The sequence below is a fragment of the Solanum lycopersicum genome, chromosome 4 (genome assembly GCF_036512215.1).
Source record: "Solanum lycopersicum chromosome 4, SLM_r2.1".
Lineage (NCBI taxonomy): Eukaryota > Viridiplantae > Streptophyta > Magnoliopsida > Solanales > Solanaceae > Solanum > Solanum lycopersicum.
Genome location: NC_090803.1, coordinates 7,131,817 through 7,157,208, shown reverse-complemented (window position 1 = coordinate 7,157,208; position 25,392 = coordinate 7,131,817). Strand labels below are relative to the sequence as shown.

Below are 25,392 nucleotides of genomic sequence, written 5' to 3'. Positions count from 1 at the left end.
GTCCCTTTTTATGTATTTATGAAACAGTTTTGGTCCTCATCAAATATTTATGAACTATAACAGTTTTTTTTTAAATAGAAATAATAAAAAATAATTCAATCATAATATCAAGAAAGACTCACTAAATCTTAATTATATAACATGACATAAACAATGTCTAATAGCAAAAATTACACCTTAAAAAATATGTATCACACTCTAGCAAACATTAGAAATAAATAATAAATATTATACCTTTGAAAATATTAGCTTTTAAAAACTTAACAAATTAAAATAATTTAGTGAATATTTGATGGTTATTTTAATTGTATCTTCAAACATGAGGAATATTTCTGTCATTTTCTCAACTAACACATGCCAAAATAGTATTCTATGAGAGGACAAAAAGCTAAATGACAAATATATATATATATACATATCAAGAATTAGGAGAAAACTTTCATAATTCATCAAATTACATAGACATGAAATATGTAGTTCTTTTTTATGTTTGAAATATTTTTATTTGATTGTTTTTAAGTGCGATATATTATTGATAAGATCATCAAAAATGATGATGAATTATTAAATTATATTATATTATTCTTTTATCAACAATTCGTATTTAAATTAAATTATTTTTACTAGCAAATGTTTAATTATTAAAATATTTTTTTACTATAAATCTAAATATATCAAACTTTAGTATAATAACATTAAAAGTTTCGAAAAAATTATTGTAGGTGGATGATAAATATTAGGAAATCTCATCTTTCCAAGTCAACATACTTGACTTTCTCCTTGCCATAAATATTTATTCAAAGTCTAAAATTCAAACAAAATACAGCTACTTTTATACATATTCTACTTTGAAAAATTAGATATTCTATTATCATTTTTACAAGGATTTTATTTATAAAAATAAATACCAATTAAACTAGTGTTTATCACTATGTCCAACCAAATTGTAAAATAAAATAAAATAAAAAAGTTCATTGTCACATACATTAAGTTTAAAAGGGGGAAAAAGCATAATATAAAAAATTCAAAATAAGGAAAGTGAAAAGAAACCAACCTAATCTATGGCTGCTTTTTGGACGTCACAATCAGTTTTTGTTATATTGTCCAATCGTTAATAATTTTTACATTAAAAATATAAAAAAAAAATTAATCAAATCTTTCTCAAAACTACTGCATAAAATTTATGTATCTAAAATAGTAATGTAATGATCAATGTGTAATTATCTCAATTATTTTATCAGATATCTAGAATTTCGCTAAATGAAATTGAGGTTATGATAATTGTTGAACTTTCTACAAATACATAAATAACTTGTGTGAAGCAATAAAAGTCAAAAGTTTTGAGTTATAAAAATTTAATATATATACGTAACAAGTAATAATATTTGACTTATATACATAATTATAATATTTTGATAAATATATTTAACTTATCATCTTTTAAAATCGCACCTCCACCTCAACACATCGATATTAAAGAGTGATATTATAGATATTCGATAATTGTTTACATCAAAACTTTTTTTTTAATGTATTCTCTCCTTTTTTTATGGTTAAGAACAACTTAAAATAATCTACTATTGGTCCTCTTTTGGAGGCTAAGTTATGATATAATTAAGGGAAAATACCCAACTACCCTCTCAACCTGTGTTCGAAATTTCAGAGACACACTTATACTATACTAAGGTCCTATTACCCCCTGAACTTATTTTATATGTAATTTTTTACCCTTTTTAGCCTACGTGGCACTAGTTCTGAAAAAAAAGTCCACCATCATTAGGCCCACAAAATAGTGTCACGTAAGCTAAAAAGGGGTAAAAAATTATTAATAAAATAAGTTCAGGGGTAATAGGATCTTAGTATAGTATAAGTGTGTCTCTGAGATTTCGAACATAGGTTGAGGGGGTACTTGGGCATTATTCCTATAATTAATCATCCTAAAGCTTCTAATAAAATAATATACTATGAATCTATGGTTAATGCATAGGGAAGTGCCAAAAAGATAATTTGTTATTTTCTAGTTATAGTTTTTGAAAGAGTTTTTATTGTGATATTTAGATATCTTTGTGAAATTCTCACTCCACCATGTGATGATTAATTCAAAAATTATATTATACATAGAAAAATGCCAAATGGAAAATTGGTTCTTTTTTCCATCAAGTGGCAGACCAATTTGCAAATATTATATTTATATCATTATATTAACATTAGCAATAGATACAACAACCCACTATAGCATATTGGGTAATTTCGCAAGTGAAATTAAGTAGAAGAGTATATTTTATTCTTTATCGCATAAAAAAAATATCATTTTATAGACCCTCAACTTTAGGTATATTGTTGTTGCTGTCGTTAAAATTTTTCATTTCAATAAATTGAAAGAGTCAATGAAATATTAAATTATTCATGTAATGGAGAGTTTTCACGGTCTAAACACGATGATACAAACTAATTTATTTTATAATATTAGATTGAAACATATGTAAATTGAGTGACACGACAATAAAAGTATGTAGAATTATTTCTAATTTATTTGAAATTGAGGTGTAGTTGTTATAGAAAACCTTTGAGAGTAAGGTCATTGCTTTTATGGTAAGTGTATAGATTGAAACTTGAAGCAAGAAAATGATAATGGTGTGTAAAGAAAGGTAGCAATCACATCTAATCATAGTACTGCTAATTTATTTGGGAAATTTTATTCAATTAATTGTTTGATTGCAAAAAGAAACTATCACATTGATGTATTCTTATTCTAATGGTATGTGGCCTCATTGGTGTTCTACATTGATGTTTGAAAGAGAATAACACCTCCCACCTACCCCAAGAAATTCTAATGAGAAAATTATTTGTACCTAAAAGGGATGAAGGAAAAATACTCGAGAACATATGAAAAAGTGTTTAGCGAGGAGCCCATCTTTCTCATTCTTGCAGAAGACATGGGGGAATACAAGACAAAAGGAAAGTGACGAGAAATCCTTTTTCTGTCTTCTCTCCACGGGCAATATATATGGAGAGTCCGAGCAACTTAGATTTGCTCTATCATTGTTCGTAGAAGCAGTCAATAATGCTTGCGTTAGGATAGAATGTCTAGTCATATTTCATTGAGTTGACCCTCCCTAGAACCTTACATAAACGTGGGATGCTTTAAGGTGTAATAGGACCCGGGGAAAATAAAATGTCCCTAAACTTGGGGTATGGATGTAGCTTGATTTTACATCAAGCAATATGAAATAAATAGATTATTCTCATCATAAACAAACACATTGTCTAGACTACAATTGACATTATAAAAAAGATGATTTACATTGTATATATAGCATTAGCTAAAATTTACAGTTTTTTTTTTCAAGAAGTTGAAGATACATTGAAGTAATACAAGAAATGAAATATTGAGGCTTTTTCAATGATATTCCATCACTGGTGAGTTAGTCCAAATGCAGGGAGGCTGCTGTGTTTGCTGCTTCATCTATAATATTTGCTCTGCATATAAGTTCATCGATAGTATAGATCTTGTTGTAACTAGTCGATGAAGGGCTGTAAGCTTGCGTGTACAAGTCCAAAAGACAAATGAAGATGATCACAAAATCCATAGATTATAACAAAAACAACAATTAAGAACGGAATAGTACCTACAACAACTTATCAACACATTATATGTTTACAGAATCTGGCAAAACTTTCCTTTTCCTCATCGGCTTGTATAAGGTCAAAATCACGACTGTATTCACCTCAATTCAACGCATTTTGGCAGCCAAATAAGGTAGACATAGAAACAACATTGGACTGTCAGCCATCAAAGTTCCATTTCACACCCAGTTTTGTCCCAGAAGACCATTAGATCCATAAGCATCAATTCGTGCATTATAACTAAACAGATGCAGCAAGTCGTTCAAGTATAAAAACACTGTGGTCGGGTTGAGAATTAAGTGCAACAGAAAAAACTAGTGTGGTTCACCAGTTGCAGAAACACATATATCAGTTAAAACGACAGAAAAGTCAATAGCAACAAAAGATCCAAGTCTATCACCCCAGAACTCGGAGCAGTAGAATATATGGAGACATTGTGTCAAAGAACTGGTCTACTATAAGCACCATGGGGTTCACTCCAAATTCCAACGTTCATATTGATGCAATATACGCTAAGATATTCAACTGAAGACCATTATCAAATACAAGTATCGAACATAAGTGCAGCTACTAATCTGTGATCAAACGAAAAATAAAACGCAGCATATGTTAAACAGACATCAAACAGTGATGAAAACAACTTAAGGTTTCTCAAGTATCAAAACACATCTCCTACCCAAGGGTCAAGCGAAAGAAAATCCGAATCAAGCTCTCTTAACACCAGCAAGCAAAAGTGAATCAATTGTTCACTATCACACATATATACTTAAAGCAAAAAGGTAGACAGGAATCCCAACAATCAATGTAATCATTTGGCAGCAAACTTAACTATAGATTCAGCAGTTTGTAAAAACAAAAGAGCACTTAGGTATGAGCACTAGTTTTTAAGCCAAAAAAGAAACTAATCTTTCTATTCTTGTCATTAAAGTTGAAGTCTTTGTAAAGGTTGCATGATTAGTTGGTTCTCAACAGACATCCCCACAGTGTCGCCATTCTTATGATCGAGTTGAACCTGTCCGCCTTGTGGAGATTGAATAATCTGCATCGCCTTATCAGAAAGTTGAAGGCTTTGTAAAGATTGCATAATTAGCTGATTCTCAACAGACATCTCCACAGCGTCACCATTATTATGATCAAGTTGAACGTGTCCGTCTTCTTGAGATTGAATAATCTGCATTGCCTTATCGGATTTCTCTTGATTGTTATTATTACTATTACCACCTTTTTGTTCCTTCGTCTTCATCATCATGGTTAATATCACATCTTTTCTCTCAACTTTGTTTGGGGGCAAATATTTCGATGAGAGATAATACTCTCTGATATGCCACTCACTCTTTTTCAATCTCTTTGATGACTTGCGTCTACCATTGTTGGTGTCATAGTAGTAGTACCTGTAAAAACAAACAGCAATTAGTCAAGGTACAGATCATGAATCCGAGCTAGTTTAGTCAACTATTTGATCAACTCCAATTCTTAACTTTAAATATAACTAGAATGCAACTTGAGTATCCAAAACTCAACCGGAACATCATTTTTTTAAAACATGTTCTGGACCTATTGAAATGATCAAATCATTAGTTGAAGCGTGTGAAAGCTATGGCATTAGTTGAGTTGCAAATAGTTTAATCAACTAATTTGAGTAAGGCTCGGTCAAATCATTAGTCAAGGTGCAGATAGTTTAATCACTAAATTTGACCAAGCTAACTCGGTCAAATCATTAGTCAAGGAACGTGAAAACTATGTAATCGGGGAGGTGCAAATAGTTTAATCAACTATTTGACCGATGTAACTCTTAACTTTAATATAACTAGAATGCAACTCGAGGGTATGAAACTCATCTAAAACCTAGAACTATGGGATACAAACCAAATATGCAAATCAGTTATAAAACACATTCTGTCAACTATTCTACCAGCAACGGGTACCAAATAACTTTATGCAATTCAAGTGTATGAAATGCAAATCAATTATAAAACACGTTCGGTCAACTATTCAACCAGCAACGGGTACCAAGTACCTTTATGCAATTCAAGTGTATGAATGAAAATCAATTATAAAACACGTTTCGTCAACTATTAAACCAGCAACAGGTACCAAGTAACTTTATGCAATTCGAGTGTATGAAATGCAAATCAATCATAAAACACGTTCTGTCCAGTATTCAACCAGCGACACAGGTACCAAGTAATTTTATGCAATTCGAGTGTATGAAACTCATGTGGAAATTCCAGAACACAAAAAAAATATATAAATCAATTAGAAAATAAGTTCTAAACCATTTGAAATCACCCAAATCACAAAAAAAAAAAACGGATCGATCATCGGGGAGTAATCATACATTCTTACCAGGAAATTTTGATGTTGCCAATGTGTTTCTTGTTGGAATCAAAAATAGACTTAATTTTGGGATTAGGTTTCCAAAACCCTGGAGTATCTTTACTAATAAACACTTTGCAATTCCGCTTGTTCTGAAAGGTGAATATAAATCGCTTGTTCTTCTTCGTCCCCTGGGTAGTTCCAAGAATTTGTAATGGGCTATACAGTCTGATTCCATAAACTTCATCTACATCCTCTATAACAGTATGCTCATACGGAAAAGATTTTCCTATTACGTATTTCACCAAATAATTCATCATCCTCTTGTCCAGTGCTTTTGAACGACCACCATTATCCGTTACTTTTGAACTGCCACTTTTCTCCATTGAAGAGAGATCGAAAACCTCCATTGATGAAACTGATGAATTAGAACTGGACTCTCCACTGCATTTCTTGTTAGGCAAGGTAAACGTGTATTACAACTATTTATATTAGAGCCCTAACTAATTTGAATTTGGGTTATATTAGGTTTATTTGGGGAAACGTCCTCCGAGTTTCCATCCATTTTTTTTATCATGGAAATATGATTTTTGGGCGATAATTATATTCTATCTTGAAAGTTCTTTAAATTAGAAATTTTAATTTTTTCAAACCTAAGCATATATTGTTTTATCGCCCAATACATAGCAAATGATACATCAGCTATGAATTTGATACATAATTATAAATTAGATTTGTACTGATTTAGATTTGAAATAATCAAGGTTATATATCTTTCTTTAATTAATACCATAAAAGCATGAACTCCTAATTTAAATGTTAAAATATTATAATATTTCTAATGTAGGTTATGAATTTTTCGATGAGTTGTGATTTTTTCAATAAGTTGTGAATTTTTTAACGGGTTGTGACTTTTTCAATAAGTTGTTATTTTACCAAAGAGGTTTGACTTCTCTAAAAGGTCACTCATTCGATGAGTTGTGATTTTTTTCAAAAGGTTGTGATTCTTCAATGAATTGTGACTTTTTCAATATATTGTGAGTTTTCGAAAGGATTGTTACTTCTCAGAAAAGTCACGACTTTTCTGAGAAGAAACAAAAAATACTTGTTCATACTATCGATTGTTAACTATAAATAGAAAGGTTTCCTCTCATTTTTCAACCAATTTTTTTTTTAATCTCATACTCTTCTTCATTTTTAAATTTTTCATCTGTGATTTATTATCATTGATTGAGTTTGAAGTTTAGCGGAATATGAGGTATCACTATTCTGATGAAGTAAGTTGTTCTATCCTAAGATTGTACATTCCATTACCTCGTGTAATTTTGATATAATAAATTTTTTTGCTTAATATATACATTAGTATATAATGTTCTAATATATGAAGTTGACATGATTTAGTCTATATTCATTTGTTTTTGTTAACAATTTCTCTTGTGATGTAAATATATGTGTCTAAATTTCTTTTTCAAAATTATTAAACTTCTCAAGAGTGAAAATATGTGAATATGTATGAATCATTTAAAAATTTATCAATTACAAAATAAATTTTTTATTGAGTAATATGGAATAAATATTTTTATTTCATCGCTAATCTAAATTAAAATCTAATAACTATAAGAAAAATAGTAATTGTTATGAAACTATATAAATTTAGAAGAAGAAAAAAGTAGGGAGAAGAGAAAAGACTTCTTGTTTCTCTTGAAGTATATTCAGGATTCTTAGATCTTTCACAAATCTTATTTACGATGAAGGAAAACCTTTTATTTAAAGGGAAAACCTTACTTGGTCCCAAGTAGGATTCCTAACCATGTCCTACAAGGACTCCACATAATTAGACATTCACTATAATATAAATTGTTTATAACACTCCCCCTTGAAGGTCGGTAGATTATGTGCCTCGTTAAAACCTTACTAGATAAAACCAGTGGGAAAAGAGATCTAGTAAAGGAAAAAGAGTACACATATCTAATAATACGCATTATGGATGCCTCATTAAAAACCTTACAAGAAAAACTCAATGGGACAAAACCTTGTGAGAAAAAAAGAGTACATCACGTATTAACTCCCCTTCATGAAAACATCAATTCAGATACTAGAATCTTCGTTTTCCAAGCTTGTGCACCATCTTCTTGAAAGTTGTAATAGGTAGAGACTTGGTGAATAAATCAAATATAATATTACTTGAACAAACTTGTTGCATGTTGATATCACCATTTTTGGGAGCTCATGAGTGTAAAAAAACTTTGACGAACTTCTATCTCTTTTTATGAATCTTTCTTTCAGAGTCAAAGATTTCTCCAAGTTCCTTACTTTAACTTCTTTAAGCAAATAATTTGTTGCCTTTTGAAAACTCTTCAAGAGTTTCAATTATAGTTATCAACTTGCATAACAATACTTGTATATACTCTATGCATTTTTTGAATTTATTTAATCCTTATGAGGATGATAGACAAGTTTTCAAAAACTTGTATATGCTATAAATTTGAATCCATTGTATATTTTCATATCAATTTTGTCAAGTGATAACATTCAATATTAGATGTATGACATCTTCTAGTGCCTACATTGCAAGTCAAATAAGTTTTACGCTTATCAAGATGCATCATTCCATTTTTCACTTGATACTTATTTCTACACAAGCATGCTTTAATAGATGCAAAATTCATATCTTCATAATCTTTTACAATATTGTGCGCTATTGTATCAAAGATATCGTCAACGATATATCATTTTGTATCAATTCACGATACGACAAAACTTATTGATATCTCATCACTTCATTATTTTTAGGTAGCTACCCTTCTCATGAGGTTTCATAAAGTGTTATGTCGTAGGCTCTCCAAAAACACATTGTCTCCTTACTATGATCATTTTGATTCTTTGATCCTCTCCATTTTTCAAAAATTATTTTATTTAGAATTGATTAGTCTATCATGCTTCATGCATGTCATAAACTTTATTCTTAAGGGACATTCAATAGCTGTATTTACAACTCTTGTGTTGCTTCTAGTCTCCCCCTTATGTTAGACAAACTAACATATGTCTCAATCTTTTGGAGAATCTATCTTTCTGCATCATTGTATATTCGTTGATTATCTACTACATAATAAAATAATCAGATGAAAAATATTTGGCCCCTGATCATAAATCAACAGAAAGAAAATCTGATCATAATTTGTTGGTTTGATGCATATAATTACTTTTGTATGCGGTATCATATTTCAGATCAACACATGGAGCTTTATTTTCACAAGCAATGATTTCACTATCTCAGACATTTAATATCACAAGATCTTGAGTATTTATCAATATTATCAAGATAAATTTTCTTAATTACATATCCTGAAATTGTGCTCTTAACTCAATTTTTTTGCACTAACAATTTTGTGAATGTCAAACTACTAGTTGACAATAAACGCACATGTGATTATCTTATAGATGCATCCTTTTATCATGTCACATGATAGGTGAACGGACCCATATTCACCTTTTATACTTTTCATAATTTAGACATTTAATCTCAACATTAGTTGATCCAATCAACTTGTCATGAGAACAAACAACAAAAGAATTCTTGAAGAATCTTCTAGTTTTTCAATGTATGTCCATTACTTAATATGCATATCTTTGGGATGACTAAATTATTCATGCCAACTAATAAAATTATTAGTACTCGTAAATTCCAAGTTTACTACGTCATGTGCCTTCTGCTTTAGTAAATTTCTAATTTACTATTATATGAGTAAATTTCAATTTTATTACTCAAAAAGTAATTTTCAGATTTATTTCTTCTCAATTACTTTACCTTTTAGGTGAGTCGTGATCTCATCATTGAATGAACTAATCTGAAGAAAATTGTGCATGTAAACATATTATTTGTACCAATATTTTTGCAAACATCAAGTTGCGAGATAATAATAGGTACACATGAGACCATATAGAAGAAACATTTATTAGGACAATTAAATATCTAAACAATTCACTAGGTGGATGACTAGGTCCACAAATATCTGTATACGTTCCTAGAACGCAGAGAATTCAATCTCAACTTTCGTTTATGATGGTCTCACAATTAGCTAGCCTTGCTAACAAGTAGTACAATAGAATTCACCATTTAAAAGAATTTTTAGTTTCTTCCATGGATGTCCATTTTAATTTTCCATAATTCGTCTAAACATTATAGACTAACGATGTCCCAGACAATCGTGTCAATCTAAGAAAGTATTGGAATTAGTAAACTTCTTATTTACCATAGAATGTGCCTCAATTGCACTAATTCTTGTGCAATACAAACCTGAAGATAAAACATGAAACTTTTCTATAATACATGTCTTCTTAGAGATATTCTTGGTGATACCACATCATTGACCAAAGTTTGCAATCTTTCTCATGCTTAGCATGATGACTTACACTTCATTCCCTTTAGAGAATGAATTTATATTTTTAGCATTTATCAAAAGTTCCCATTCTTGATGAATGGAACACAAACATGTGAGCATATCAAATTATGATAGCTTTAGTACCTCATTCCATATTTATGTGCATTATTAAATCACTTGTCTTCTTTCAGACATATTATGCACTACTACCACATTCACTTTACGTAATGGAGCAAATTCAATAAATTTCAAGACTTCTCATCAAAAACACATTAGTTTTTCTTTAGCCATTATTATATCATCAATATGGTGTATTAAAACTCAAATTCAATGTCTTATCCATATAAGAATGTCTTAAGCCATAAATAGATGAAACTTGACCCCAATATCTTCTTATCATGATCACCAGGATTTTAACCCAATGTTTTACTCTCTTGGTGCGATTGAACGTAAATTCATCGTCTTATTATTTTGGTGCGATAAAACTTAAATTTATCGTCTTACCCACAATGAAGCTCAACCTCAAGCCTTTGAAAATAATTGTAATTATATCACTTTTGATGATCATTAATATGATCATATATTATAATTACACACAAAATTAAGAATATTGATTTCTTATAATCAACACTAGCAGTTAATAGATATAGGGCGCGTTTGGATGGGCTTAATAAAAGCAGCTTTAAAAAAGTACTCTTAAAAGTGCTGAAACTTATTTTTAAAATAAACAGTTATGCGTTTGGATAAAAGTGCTGAAGTTGTTATGTCAAACGTGAAAAGGGAAAAATGGAAGAAAGAAATGTTAGGGTTATATGAGTAATTTGGAGATTGTATAAAAATATTAAGCACAAAAAGATAAAAATGTGGTCAACTTAAAACAACTTATAAGCTAAAAAAAAAAAAGCACCCCTACCCCAGCTTTTAACTTTTGGCTTAAAATAAGTTTTTTTTAACTTAAAATAAGCTGTTTTGAGTATTGCCAAACAGCTAAATAAGTCAAAAACCAGCTTTTAAGTCAGTTTGACCAGCTTTTAAGCTGAGCCAAACAGGCTCATAGTTTAATAGATCACGTATCTCATATAAAGATTGAAAAAATATCCTTCACTAAATTGTGCTTATTTAATTATTAAAATAAATTAAGGAATTCTCTTCCTAGTCGATTAAAATTAAACGTATAGAAAGTCGACAAGTCTCTTTAAATATTTACTTTAGATGGTACCTCCAGATCTGTTACATAAATAATTATAACATAAAGATAAATCATACCTTGAAGATATAAGAACCTTATTGCATAACTTATGCAAGATCTCTTTTGCACTTTTCCCGTCTTCTATCAATTTTTTTAAAAAATAGAACAATCGTGCTGATAACGTGTTATGAAACTATATAAATTTAGAAGAAGAAGAAAGCAGAGAGAAGAGAAAAGACTTCTTGTTTCTCATGAAGTGTATTCATGATTCATAGATCTTTCACAAATCTTATTTACAATGAAAAAAACTCTTTATTTATAGGGAAAATCTTATTTCGTCCCCAAGTAAGATTCCTAACCATATCCTACAAGGACTCCACATAATTAGACATTCACTATAATACAAATTGTTTATAACAGTAACATTAATTAAAAGTCTTATTTATTTATGTAAATATAAAATTTGTTAAAAATACATCTACTGCACATTAATCTTTTAGTTATAACATTATAAATTCTCTTAATTATTATTAATTATTGAAAACATTATTCACACACTTAACATTCTTTAGTTATAATATTATAAATCCTCATAGTTATTCCATTAATTATTTCTATCCTTTATCTTTTTCTTGGATTAACTTTTGACTAACAATTTTTTTATATTATCACACCGTCTCTATAGATGTGATAACACGATGTTGTTATTTTTACTTGTATGAATCATGCTTCATTGAATAAATTGAAAATCATTTATAAGTATATACACTACATCTTTGTTGGGTCTACGATAAAAATAATAATTATATATATGATTTCACAAATAAAATATATTCTTTAATTATAATTTTTAGTTTTTACTGGTAAAAAAAAGGAAGCTTTCTCAGTCAATATAGACTAAAAATCCTATCGTTAATCGAGAAGTCAAATATGAGAGCCAACACCAAGAACATCATCTATTATATTATAACTTATAAAATAAAAATTAATATACAAAGATTAGTTCTAAAAAAATAAAATGTAGTTGTTCTCTTCATATTTTCACATATCTAAATAGTTTAACGTGAAAACACGTGCAAAACACATCTGGTTAGATGATGAAAAAAAATACACAATAAATATCGTCTATCAAATAATATTACTGAAATACGACTAATTACATGATTGAACCTCATCAAATTGAAATAAATATATGCATTATTACATTTAACTAATAAAATTTTTCATTGACCATCTTCATAGTTCCACATTGAATACTAACAGAAGAATCTGCAATACTATTTTGTGCAAAGCTTATTATTCAAATCTTCACTTAAATAAGCAATACTAATTAAATTTTAAAATATATTTTCTGAATTAGTAATCTTGTGCAATGCACGTATTGTAAAACTAGTCAAATTATACACAAAATTATAATGTATCTAAAAGAGTTGTAGTGATGCGTCCAAATGTTAAGAGAGAGAAGGAAAAGGGGAGTTTTGTAATTAATTCAAATGGTAAGAATTTTTTAGAGATTATGTTATTTTAAATAGTGTAATTACCTTACCTAATGTCCGCGTTCTTTTCTCCGTCAAGGGAACGGAATTAGCAAGTATTAGTGAAAGCTTCCACGGGTCGTGTCCATAATCTATATGTAACACAAAGATTCATATCTAGAAATCATATAGAGTCAACTATACTGCGATAACTGATCAGAGGCAACTTAACAAAGCCATTTACATTTCATCTATAACAATAGCTAAAATTTAATGTTCTTCATGAAGTTGAAGAAACCTCGAACAATAAATATAAGCTGGAGAATATCGAGGTTGTGTCCATGATGTTCGATCACTGATGTCCAAATGCAAGGAGTCTGTTGTGCATCTACAATATTTGGTCTGCAAATTGGTTCATCGACTGTATCTTGTTGTAACTAGTCGATGAAGGACTGTATGCTTGCATATACGATGTCAAAAGGCAACGAACAGAAATGTAGTCGTTTTCCATTGGATTAACCAAATCAGCATCCAAATGACTTGCTTTTATTTGCTCAATCCAATGAAGGAATTGATTGAAACAGCAGCAGGTCGCTGACAAGTATCCCAAGCAGCTCGAGGCATTTGTTGGATGACAACGATTATCTCCAAAGAAGCTCATTTGTTGTTTCATGTCCAAATTTCTTTCTTAGGGATTCTGTCAAATGAAAAGAAAATATGGAGATTCATTTTGTAAGATTAGAGGGATTTACCCCTTAAACTTGACACAAACTTAGATAGACACTTGAACTTAACAGAAGTATGAACACTTTAGGTTGGCAAGTGTCTATTTGGTCACTGACTTGAGCATCTATCTTTGAAACATGTCAAAGTTTAAGGAGCTATCGAGGTACTAAACAAGTCTTCAAAGATGTTCTTTTAAGTACTATCATCAAAAACAGGTAATCTCAAGGGAAGTGAATGTCAACAAGTTTTCCAGTCAAAGCTTACCAACTCTTTGTTTTATAACAGCAGCATTCTCGGTCCCTCCACTACGTTGAGCAAAGAAGAGTATATCGTCATACATATTACTTGATGGCTGAAGTCGTCCATCTTCCATCCACTCCAAAACCTGCATCAGAAGTTCACCAAATTGGTTTACTGATGAATGTTAGAAAAGATGAGCACAAGGGTTTTCAAACCAATAAGAAGAAGATGGATAGAAGCAAAACATAGAAAGACAGATTTTTCTGAATTTCGGCAAATCCATTCTTGCGGAGTGAAGTGCTTCTAGTTCCTCTGCAATTGCTAGTATCTCACAGGTCTTTACCTTATCCAAAAAAAAGGAAGAATTTCACAGGTCTGGAAACTCAGCATTTTTCACTTTCCTTTCTTTCTGTTTTTTTATTGTGAAAGAAAGGTAAGGTAATATCGTCAGAGTTTAGCACTTAGTGGGTGCACCCGTTCTCTCCCTAAATGCATAGGGAATCAACAAATTTCTCCTGTTGTTTTCTCTACTCAAACAAATATAGCAGGTCTTACTTTGTTGGGTAACCATTCATCTGGGAATTAAAGATGATGGTATCAGTAGTAGAGTGAAGGTTTTTTTTCGGAGTAACTAGTAAAGTTGTTGTCGCGTAACCAGGAAGTCACCGGTTCGAGCTATGAAACAACCTCTTGCATAAATGCAGGGTGGGGCTGCGTACAATAGAATCTTGTGGTCTGGCCCTTCTCCGAACCCCACGCACAGTAGGAGCTTAGTGCACCGGACTGCCCTTTCTTTGGTACGTAGAGTATGTCCTTTAAAATACAATATTCTACATACTAGTCATGCTGACAGAAACTAAGCAAGTAATACACATTAATAGACTTCTAAGAAATGTGTTTCCTTTGATCATCTTTTTCTAGATACCTCAGAGAAAGAAAGACAGAGAGAGAGAAGAACAAGCTAATGCATCGTGCATTCTGTAAAACTCACAATGTAGAATTACACTCTCTCTATTTCAATTTGTTTGGCTTACTTTCTTTTATAGTCTGTTATGCATCTTTCCCTCTTTAAATTCCAACTTTTCACGTGGCATGTTAAAGACCACAAGATTAAAGGACATTTTGGTACAATCTACACATCTTTAGTTTAAGACCACAAAGTACAAAAGCTTACTTTTTTTACCTTCGTATCAAGTTAAAATCAAACAAACAAATTGGAACAGAGAGAGTACTAGTTTAACTATATTTGAAGATTTAGACTTTTAGAGCCACTACGAATCATATCATATATTATTATAAGCATGAAGCCTCAAAGATAAAAGTTGAAAGACCAATTTACCCCTAAATATCAAAATATTGAATCACATTTATTATTTAATAATTAAACAATTTTCTTAATCAAATTGTAAAAAAAAGTAAAATAATTAAAAACAATTCAAACATCTATTCAAATTTTCTGCCATTATTGTGCTCTACATTTAGCAATGCAAATTTTACCAAATATTATTATTTAATCATATAATATTATAAATAATAAATTTTCTATAATTTTAATACAATTATTTATTGGGTATGTTAATGGTCATTCTACTTAAATTGCAAGTAACGGTATGTTAGTGGTCATTCTACTTAAATTGATGTATTCAATAATACCTCTTTAACTTCTACTAATTTGTCCAATATGCATGTGAACTTGAAAAGACAAACATTCTTATTGAAATATATATATATTATGTGTGTGAAAAAAATGAATATGCGAGCCTAGACAATTAATATTTTTTCATTGTAATTCTTTGTTATCATGTAAGTCTTGTATTTGGATTTTCTTTTTTTTGTATTTTTTTCCATGTAGTTATTAAGAAAAACTTTGTATTATTATTGTCTATGGCTCGAACGTTGCTATATATAGATATATGTGTGTGTGCGCGCGCATAATATTTATTTTTGTCAAATTTGCAGATCGTTATCAGGTTAGAGGTTTTTTTTTATAATTTCTTTATAATTATCATGAAATACTTTGTACAAACATTTTGCCTTCATTGAATTTAGTGTAAATGTTATATGTGATACAATCATATATATATATATATATATATAACTACTTATGTGAGTATTTTTTTGTCAAACTTGCATATGAATAAATTAATTGACTTTCAATCAGGTGAAGGAGATGAAGGGTAAACCTATTTATAATTATAATTCATACTCATCAATTAAATATTTCAATAATTATTATATATCTATCACAAATAGTACTACTTCGAGTTGGTGTTCACCCAATAATGATTCACTAGCTATTTTAAGGAAGACATATGCTGATTAAATTTCTTTACAACTTTTATAAAATATTGTTCTCATTCGATAACAACTTCTTTATATGTATATGAGTGAAAACGTTGAGGCTACAATATCTTAGAAATAAGGAAAAATTGGTAGCCATGAATTCTTTTAAAATTTTGTGTTATGATATATTAAACAACAAAGATTAATTCTCACGTTGACACTTAACATATTGTAATAATTATATAATTGAAGTCTATCGAATATTGTTTTTGAGATTTTTTTGATACCAATATATAAGCTTGTATTTTTCCACTTTAATTTCTATACATCTATTAAGTCTTTATACTGATATAATTAGTATGACATACATGTAAACAGTACGTGATTGAATATATATTTAATTAATTATCATAAAAAATAAATAATAATAACATTTGTGAACTAAATCAATTTAATAATTAATAATAATGTCCAAAAAGTGTTAACAAAATAATTTTCCCTTACAACAAAAAATGATACAGTAATAAATTTGAAGATCATTAATGGGTATTCCTTTTCTCAGTATCATTAAGTTGCCATAACATTTTTTTTCTTTAACCAATGAATTAAGAACATATTCCCATCCCATGATGGTCGCTCTCTCTAATATATATAGAATCTTTCAAATTTAAAGTTGAATTATGATTTTTAACCATCATAAATTAGAATATTATAAAACATATAATTATTTAAATATTAAATACTATAATTTGAATTACATGAATGTGTAATGATTTATTTGATTTTATTCAATTAATTTTTAATTAAATATCTAATATGTTATAGGAGTTAAGTTGCATTAAAGGGTGAGTAAAAAAATCATTAAGTTAAAAGGAGAATTAGGAGTACAAAAGTCATCAATTTTTTATGAGTACATCTATATGGTCATACCAAAATTTTATTGATGGCGTAATTAGGAATACTTTATAGAGTAACACATTATAATAATGTAGCTAAATATTTTTGTTACTCTAATGAAAATACTACTTAATGTATTTGATATTCTTAAAAATTGTTCTATCATTTGTGCTTTCAATTTAATTGCACGGTAGAGATATGTTTATATAAATTCATATAAAGTGTTTTGCAAAGAATGTATCACAATTTTTGAGAATTCAAGAAAGAAACAAAAATGGTCAAAATTCTTTCTTTTGTTGGTATGTCTATTGCTTCTTCTTCTTCTTTTTCAATTGATTTATGATGTATATAAATAATTTTGTTGTTCCTTTTGACATCATATAAGTTCATTTGGTGACTTTTTCCTATTTCTTAACTTTTTGTATATTTTAATGTAATATTATTGCTTCACACTATATTTACTTGCTATATATGAGCATGAGTTTATATTTTAGTGATTACATATTTTTATAAGGTATTATAATTTTTGCTGCCTTTCCTTATCACTACATTCTATGAGTATATAATATAAATAGATTAAACTCTTATTCATGTTATTTGAAAAATATTGTATTAATTGTTATGGAATACACGTGCAAAGCACGTGTTCAGAAACTAGTTATATTATAAACGGGAAGGTTCAAAATATAAAAGTTGAATTACCATTTTATCCCTACAATAAATCAACATAATATAAAACAATAAATAATAGATACAATCCTTTAAAAGTTAATTAATCATTTTAAAAGAAGATAAAAAAAGATTAACTTCTATTCGTCATTCCTTTTACCCCCATTTAATTCTCTTCCAGATGTTAGTCAATTTATTTGATTAATTATGTCAGTTTCACCAACTTATGTGCATGACCATCAAACTTCTCTCCAATAAGTATATTGATTCTCTTAATGTCCTGTCATGTACTAATTAATGTGACCCCTCAACTTCTTCGTTAACTATAAATGTAATTCATTAATTTGCAAGATATATAACAGCGATAAAGGCATAAAACTCAAGCAATAATGTCTCCATTTATCCAGATTTGTTTTAATGGTATCTAAATAGTATGTATAACTTATAAATTTGTAGTTCATATTTTTTGCAGGTATATAGTAGTAAATATTTTAGATTGTTATCCTTTCTTACTAGAGTCTTTCTAATAATATTTCATTGCTTTAATAGGGAAAGCAAGATCATATATTATTACAATGTTAATATTAATTATATGTAGATTGTGACAAAGGATTGTTGGAGTTACGTTGATACTTCCATTATATTGTCATATGTTAATATCAGGTTTCTTCTTCTTGATTGAAGGGTGAATATTCCACCTGATCTTTTATATAACTAAAATCTTTATGAAATATTGAGTTGTTCAATTTTGCAAATTTACACTATATCTAATCACTCGTTCAGCAAAGAAGTAATTTTACTAAGCTATTTGCTCATCAATAATCTTCTATTCCTTTAAAGTAAAATCTCAAAAATAATTTTTGTTTTGTTTCCTTTCTCCATTTCAGATGAAATTCAGTGCTAAGATGTAAATTCTATTTTATGTTAATAAATTTTCTTTTCTTATTTCTCTCAATAATCTTTCCTAATGTAGTAGTAAAGTACTGCTTGAACTAAGGGTCCATGGTAAACATCTTTTCTATATCTATTATATTTACATTTACAAGTTACATGCTACAAGGATGCATATGTATAATTTTTTTAAGACCTCACTGATATAATTACATTGAAAAGGAACCCAAAAACCACTGAAAAAGAACTATATAAAGATTGGAAATGGTTTTCATTTTCCAAGGACACTTTATGGTAGCAATTTCTTTTATTTTTTAAAATAATGTGACATGAATAACTACCAACAGGAAGTCTATCAAGTACAAATTTTATAAAATAGTTAAGAAACAAACGTGCAACGCACGTTCCTGAAACTAGTTATCCAAAAAAAGAGGGAGCAAAGAAAGCTCTAGGAGTCTAGGTCCACAACAAGAGGATGGTTTGTCTTAATGGATAAACGAAAACATTTTCTAGAAGTTCTAAAGGTATTACCTCAATATATTTCCTCCAATTTCCAGCAGCCAAAAGATTTTTCAGCAGGACTGAATAGGTTGTTAAGTTAACTTCTGTGCCTGATGTGACTACCATATAGAAAAACTGCATAAGTGACGGAAGTGGAGGAAATGTGTCAGAATTGCCTTAAAAATGCAAGGTTGAAAATGTAATCTTACTGAAAGAAAGTACAAGGCTTGAATATACCGCATTGAATCAACATTTAAACTGAAAAAGTCACTGAGACTTTTTACACTTACTTTTATCATGGTTTCAGTCTTCCCCGATTTGCCAATACTATGCAGAAGCTGGTTTAGCATTCCAATAGACACATAAGGGAGTGAAGCCTCCATTGTTGTAATAATTTCTGTAATCATCCTCCAATCTCGTAAGCTTCAAAAAAGTGTTAGCTTTATCATCATCGAGTACTGCCACACCAGAACATAGTCAAATAAACGGATGTACTGAGCATGGACAATAACCAGTTCTATCACAAGTGAAAGGCACACAAAAACACTAAGATCCATTGGCTTTAAGTGCAAAGCACAAATAAAGCATCTTCAAGAGATTCATTGGCAAGGAAAAGCATGTCTTAGAGCTTTGATGACAACGCCAAAGTGCACATTAAGCTACGTGAAGCGCTCAACATGTTTTGCGCTTCACTTGAAGGCTTAAGCACGCCTTTGACAACACTGACAATAGGATATCCTAGAAATGAAATAGGAAAATGACGATCTTAACAGGAAAGAGCTTTATGCAGTCAATTGAATTGTTTTTTATAAAGTTTTGTAATACTTGCTGATAATATTCTTTTTAACTATTTCACTTTATTTCGTAGACTAGATGTCCATGTTTCCAATTTACATGATTTTGAGTGTAATGCTAGACCAATTATTTGATAATTATACCAATACAGGCACTTAATAGCCAAAAATAGCAACTTCTTCCATGAATCCTAGGAAATACTACTATGCAGATGCACAAATTCCAAATGTTAACATTCTGTATTTATAGCCATATACATGAACATGCATATTTTTAAATGGGGACTTACATGCTGCTGGCTGAGACCAATTCAAACAAAACAGCCTCGGTGAATGGGATATTTCTCTCTCTCATAAAATCCGCCACAAGCAAAACTTTGTCAGGTTGACATCCTCTATTAAAAGACCTCATGAGAGCTGAACAAGCAATAGCATCAGGGAGAACCCCATTCAATTCCATTTCTTGAAATACTGCAAAAGCTTTCTCCCAATTCTCTGCAAGATGAAATTGTTCCTAGTTATATGGGTCAGTGCATGCAGTCAACATATCCCTATGAAGGGTACAGGAAGGTCTACCTCCAACACTATATGCATTTAGCATTGTTGTATAGGCAATGACATCAGGCTGAAAGCCTTCCATTTTCATCATCGAAAACATAGATTCTGACTTGGCAAGTTGACCCTGAGAATGAGGTAGGGAGCCTGGTCAGTTTATGTTTTGTTCTCAGAAGAAAAGTTGAGTTCGAGTACTTGCCTGCTTAGTGTAAGCGCAAATCGCAGAGGAACAGACCTCTTTCGTCAAAGGAATCTTCAGTGCTATCATCTCATCAAGAAATTCAAGTGCCTCTGAATAATTTGACATTCTACAGCAACCACTTATCAACACATTATATGTTACAGAATCAGGCATAACTTTCTTTTTCCTCATCAACTTGTATAGGGATAATGCCTTTTCATATTCCCCAGCATTCAGATAACTCCCAAGAGCGGAGTTATAGGCGACTGTATTCAACTCAATTCCACGCATTTTGGCAGCCGTTAGGATGGAATCAATGTTCACTTTTTGACAACAACGGCTACTTGCAGCTAATAAGGTAGAAATAGTAACAACATTGGGCTGTAAGCCATCATGTTCCATTTCACGCAGCACTTGGACAGCCTTGTCCAGAAGACCATTAGATCCATAAGCATCAATCAGAACATTATAACTAACCAAATTTGGTTTCAGATTGTTCCTTTTCATCCGTTCAAATGTTTCCATGGCCCTTTCAGGCTGTTCTGATCTCCCATAAGCATTGAGTAAAGAGGTATAAGACACAACATCAGGCCGGGTGCCATTACTTTTCATCTTATCAAAGATTGACAGAGCTTCCTGAGCCATCCCATGTGAAGCATAAGCACCAACTAAGGTATTATATGAAACAATATTAGGTTTCAGACCTTCTGCAAGCATTGTGTTAAAAACAGCCTCGCAGTTTTTTATCTGACCAGATACAGAATACATGTGCATGATAGTGGTATATGTGACTACGTCAGGAATACATTCAGATCTTTTCTCTCTCATTGAGTTAAATATCTCAACAGCTTTCTGATATTGTTCAAGCTTTACAAGACAGTGTATCACAATATTAAGGGTTGTAGTGTCAGGACGGACTTTAGTTCCCTTCATTAGTTCAAAATAGGAAAGGGCTTTTGCGTACTGGGTACCATTTTTGTAGGCAGATAAGACAATATTATGAGTCATCAGGTCAGGTCCAACACCATTTTCAGTCATTTCCTTGCAAACTTTAAGAGCCTCTCTCCAATTTCCACTAGATCCACATGCATTGATCAAATTGTTGTATGTTGATCGATTTGGTGGAATCTGCAGCAATTTCACAAGCAAATTTCTTCAGATAAATATGTCACATAAGAAGAAGAGCACACAAGGGCAAAGAGATCCAAAACAACAAAAAGAAAAAACTGAAAATACAAAACAAATAAACACTGGATTGTCACTGCTAAAATGAATTTGATACATACATGCAGTTACAGCTAGAAAATTAGTTTTATACAGTAATTGAGCAAGCAGAGGACTGAGACATATGCACATTTTCACAATCCAAAGGGAAATTGGGTGTACATTTTGGCTTAGATGGTGAATGGCTCTGATAGGTTATTCCCAAGCAGTAATGTCCCACAGCACCTTATGAGTTATCAGAGTAGAAGCAATGCAAAAGTATTGGTCCGGATATCAATCTGATATTGTGGTCAACTATGTCCGGATATGTAGAGAGCTTGGAAGGATTAAACTTCGAAAATAAATAACTGTGAGAATTACACTGAGGTCCAACCATATTGAACTTGTGAAGGCTTAGTGAGTGAAAAGTTTGAGCTTGGAAGCAACTAGTTATCTATTAATAGGCGAGAACAGACTGCTATTGACTGCTTCACCTATCTATTCTGTTAATAACCAGCTTGGAGACATCAGAGGAAGCCCACCAAGAAAGGGAAAATAATCGATATATGGATATTACACAAATTATTAGCACTGATATAGCTCTCCCAATCACTCTACATCCATGAAAGTTAAAAGAACAACCAAAGACAGAAATTTTGACCAAAATTCAAATGAGCTTATGTGGAATATCAAGTTGGCGCAAGTTAAGGGTATACTAGAAAAGCTAAAACACGGACATTGTTTCAACGAAAGCTTTACTAAAGCAACCAATAGAACTAACGCACGAAGAGTTTAGTATTTATCTAAATGTCGAAACAAACTGAAAAGGAAAAAAAGGAAAACACTCACATCAATATGCACAGATATTGTAATAAAGAGGAGTAAATACACACAGAAGCACGGAGCATGTCTTCCATGATATTCTTTGCCCAACGCCATTGACTAGCTCTTCCATGTGCACTGATAAGGGCATTGTAGGTCTCAACATTAGGTTGGCACCTACAAAAATAACAGGCGTCATGAACATGTATAACCAAAAACACAAAATTAAAGGACATGCAATGAATCTTACATACATGATAACGATTAAAAGAAGAAAGTCTGATATACATGATTAGCAAGTATAAATTGGCGGAAATAGATAGAGTAAGGCACAAATGTGCGACAAACTCATTCAACAAATATCAGAAAAAGACCTTACAAAAAAGAAAAAAGATGTATTGTATATATATATATAATTGCAGTTTTATCTATTCTAACTACCAAACAACGCATTACAGATAACAAGAAGGCATGTAGCTACGAGAAACCTCTTACAATTAGTGGAAAAAAGAGTAACTCATTGTTTGGGGAAAACTATATGATACAATGAACAACTAAACTACAACTTCCATCACAATATAGGTTGTACCCTGGCTTCTTGTTATGGAGTTGCCACATTTCATAACCACGGCATTGACGTAAATTTGCAAAAAAACCTTCATTTACATCAATTATGACTGAGCCATTACCATGTCAATTTGGATTACAAATGAATCAAAGTAAATTTTGTTGGAAGTTAAAAGGAATAAGAGTACCTCCACTTTTGCATCTCAAAAAACAAGCCCCGTGCCTGATCAACCCGATTATGTCTAGCATGTAACCTGATCATCATGTTGTAGATATCACTTCTTGCACAATAATTCTTCTGATTTTTCATCCAATTGAAAACATGGATGCTATGTTCAATTAAACCCGTTTCGGTTATTTCCTACATCACGATATAACAGAAAAATTATTAAACTTTCGATGAACCTACTCTTTCAGTATGCTTGGACAAAGGAGTAGTCATTTCCAAACAGCACCAACAGAACACTATAGTTGCCAAAAAGCCACATCACCCTGAAACGTATATAGCAACGTAACATTTTTCAAAGAAAAAAAAATAAGTGCTTTTAAGAATCAATTTCATGAAATGTTTATGATTCTCTTAAACAGTCAAAAATGAATCTGTCTCACTTATATGGATCCCGTGCCATTCTATCGTACATATGTATTCCTAGTAAATACTCTTTCAGTATGCTAGTCCAAAGGAGTAGTCTTTTTCCGAACAGCGCTAGAATACTATAGCTGACACATAAACATAGTGGCGGAGCTAGGAACTCAAATAAGGTGATTAAAAAAAAAGATCTTATGCGGTTATGCCAAGGGTATTCAACAACTTACATATATGCCAAAAAATCACATTTCCCCTATTTACCTACATAGTCTAATCTTTCAACAAAGGAGTTCAATTGAACCCCCTTTGCACCGCTCTATCTCCGTCCCTAAATAAACACACCACCCTGAAAACTTACATATAGCAAGATGACATTTTTCAACGACAAAATAGAACATTTGGTAATTAATTACATTAAAACATTATCTAAAACCAATCCGGGTCAGTTATACAAATCCTCTTTATCCATTTCCAATCCATTCTAATCATACCCATTCATTCCTACTAAATAATTCATCTTCCAAAACAACAACGACTACACCTCAGTCCCAAACAAGTTAGAGTCCGCTATATGAATCCTCATTTAGTGTATTCAAGCTCATTTCATATCAATTTATTATTTTTTGTTGTATAAAAAGCTCACCTTTATAAGAATGGGAAAGTTCTTTCTTGCAAAACGTCCAGCCCAACAATTCAAAACACCTTCAATATCATCCCAATGATTAATCTTCATAATTTTCTCCACCACTTCAGAAACACCCCAATCTTTCTGAAACCTATCCCCTTCAACTCGTAAGCGTTGGTGTTTAGGCAAATCAGATTTTCGGAATCCATCAATTCTCACAGTTACTTTATGTATCCCTTTGTCATAATCAACAGAAGCTTTCTTCTTCTCCTCATAAGCAGCCTTGTTGTCATTCTTGGGTTTCTGCTGCTTTTGGGAGACTATAATAGATGCTCTGAAATGGGTTTTGAATTTGGGATTTGGGTGTTGAGGGAATGTGGAGATATGGGGGTTCTGTATTGTAGCCATGGAAGAAAATCTTGCGGTTTGGGGGTTTATGTTGTTTGAGGATAAACCTTTGTAAAAGATTTTGGGTGGAAAGTATCATTTTTTCATTATTTTGTAACTTCCAAATAGTATTTATATTAAACTAATTTTAAAATAAATTCTAATTAGATATCTCGAATTTAAATAACCAAATTGAGAGCATTTTCCCTCATATAAAACACGAAGTTGAATTTAGCTGATCTTAGCTATCGATAAGTAGTACTTCCTCTATCTAGGTTTACTTTGTTTGATTATAGTAAATACTATTTATTTTTCAATATTCAAGTCACTTATATAATTTGGAATAATGTAGTAACATTAGTACTATTTTATTAATTACTAATTTTTTAAGGGGTATATCAAATCAAAAGTAAACGAAAGGTGTATTATTTAGCATTCAGTAGTGGCAAGTGGAAATAACTATCTTATTGAAT

General features: G+C 30.8%; 2 protein-coding genes across 3 annotated transcripts; both read right to left on the bottom strand.

Moving 5' to 3' along the window:
• Positions 1–4,361: 4,361 nt before the first annotated feature.
• On the bottom strand, positions 4,362–6,684 carry LOC101267222 (uncharacterized). Its single transcript, XM_004236557.5, has 2 exons — positions 5,974–6,684; positions 4,362–5,018 (listed from the first exon to the last, which is right to left on the bottom strand). The coding sequence occupies exons 1-2, from the start codon at positions 6,351–6,353 to the stop codon at positions 4,550–4,552; spliced, it is 849 nt and encodes a 282-aa protein (XP_004236605.1). The 5' UTR covers positions 6,354–6,684; the 3' UTR covers positions 4,362–4,549.
• A 6,424-nt stretch (positions 6,685–13,108) lies between these two features.
• Positions 13,109–25,156, bottom strand: LOC101267511 (pentatricopeptide repeat-containing protein At2g41720). Of its 2 annotated transcripts, none has more exons than XR_011220569.1 (10): positions 24,551–25,156; positions 23,507–23,679; positions 22,823–22,928; positions 20,745–21,854; positions 20,567–20,672; positions 20,281–20,485; positions 19,487–19,654; positions 19,227–19,331; positions 13,980–14,100; positions 13,109–13,686 (listed from the first exon to the last, which is right to left on the bottom strand). XR_011220569.1 is itself a non-coding variant. In XM_004236558.5 (10 exons), the coding sequence occupies exons 1-10, from the start codon at positions 24,938–24,940 to the stop codon at positions 13,631–13,633; spliced, it is 2,505 nt and encodes an 834-aa protein (XP_004236606.3). In that variant the 5' UTR covers positions 24,941–25,156; the 3' UTR covers positions 13,109–13,630. The 2 variants fall into 2 exon arrangements, 1 of the variants encoding a protein (XP_004236606.3); XM_004236558.5 differs by having other exon boundaries at positions 19,487–19,619.
• Positions 25,157–25,392: the final 236 nt, after the last annotated feature.

Coding starts and splice junctions, on each gene's coding strand:
- LOC101267511 (XM_004236558.5), bottom strand. CDS start 24,940: ATGGCTACAATACAGAACCCCCATATCTCCACATTCCCTCAACACCCA. Junction 19,332..19,486: donor AGACTGAAACCATGATAAAA/GTAAGTGTAAAA, acceptor TCACTTATGCAG/TTTTTCTATATGGTAGTCAC. Junction 14,101..19,226: donor ATTGGAGGAAATATATTGAG/GTAATACCTTTA, acceptor CTTCTGATGCAG/GTTTTGGAGTGGATGGAAGA.
- LOC101267222 (XM_004236557.5), bottom strand. CDS start 6,353: ATGGAGGTTTTCGATCTCTCTTCAATGGAGAAAAGTGGCAGTTCAAAA. Junction 5,019..5,973: donor GGCAACATCAAAATTTCCTG/GTAAGAATGTAT, acceptor TTGTTTTTACAG/GTACTACTACTATGACACCA.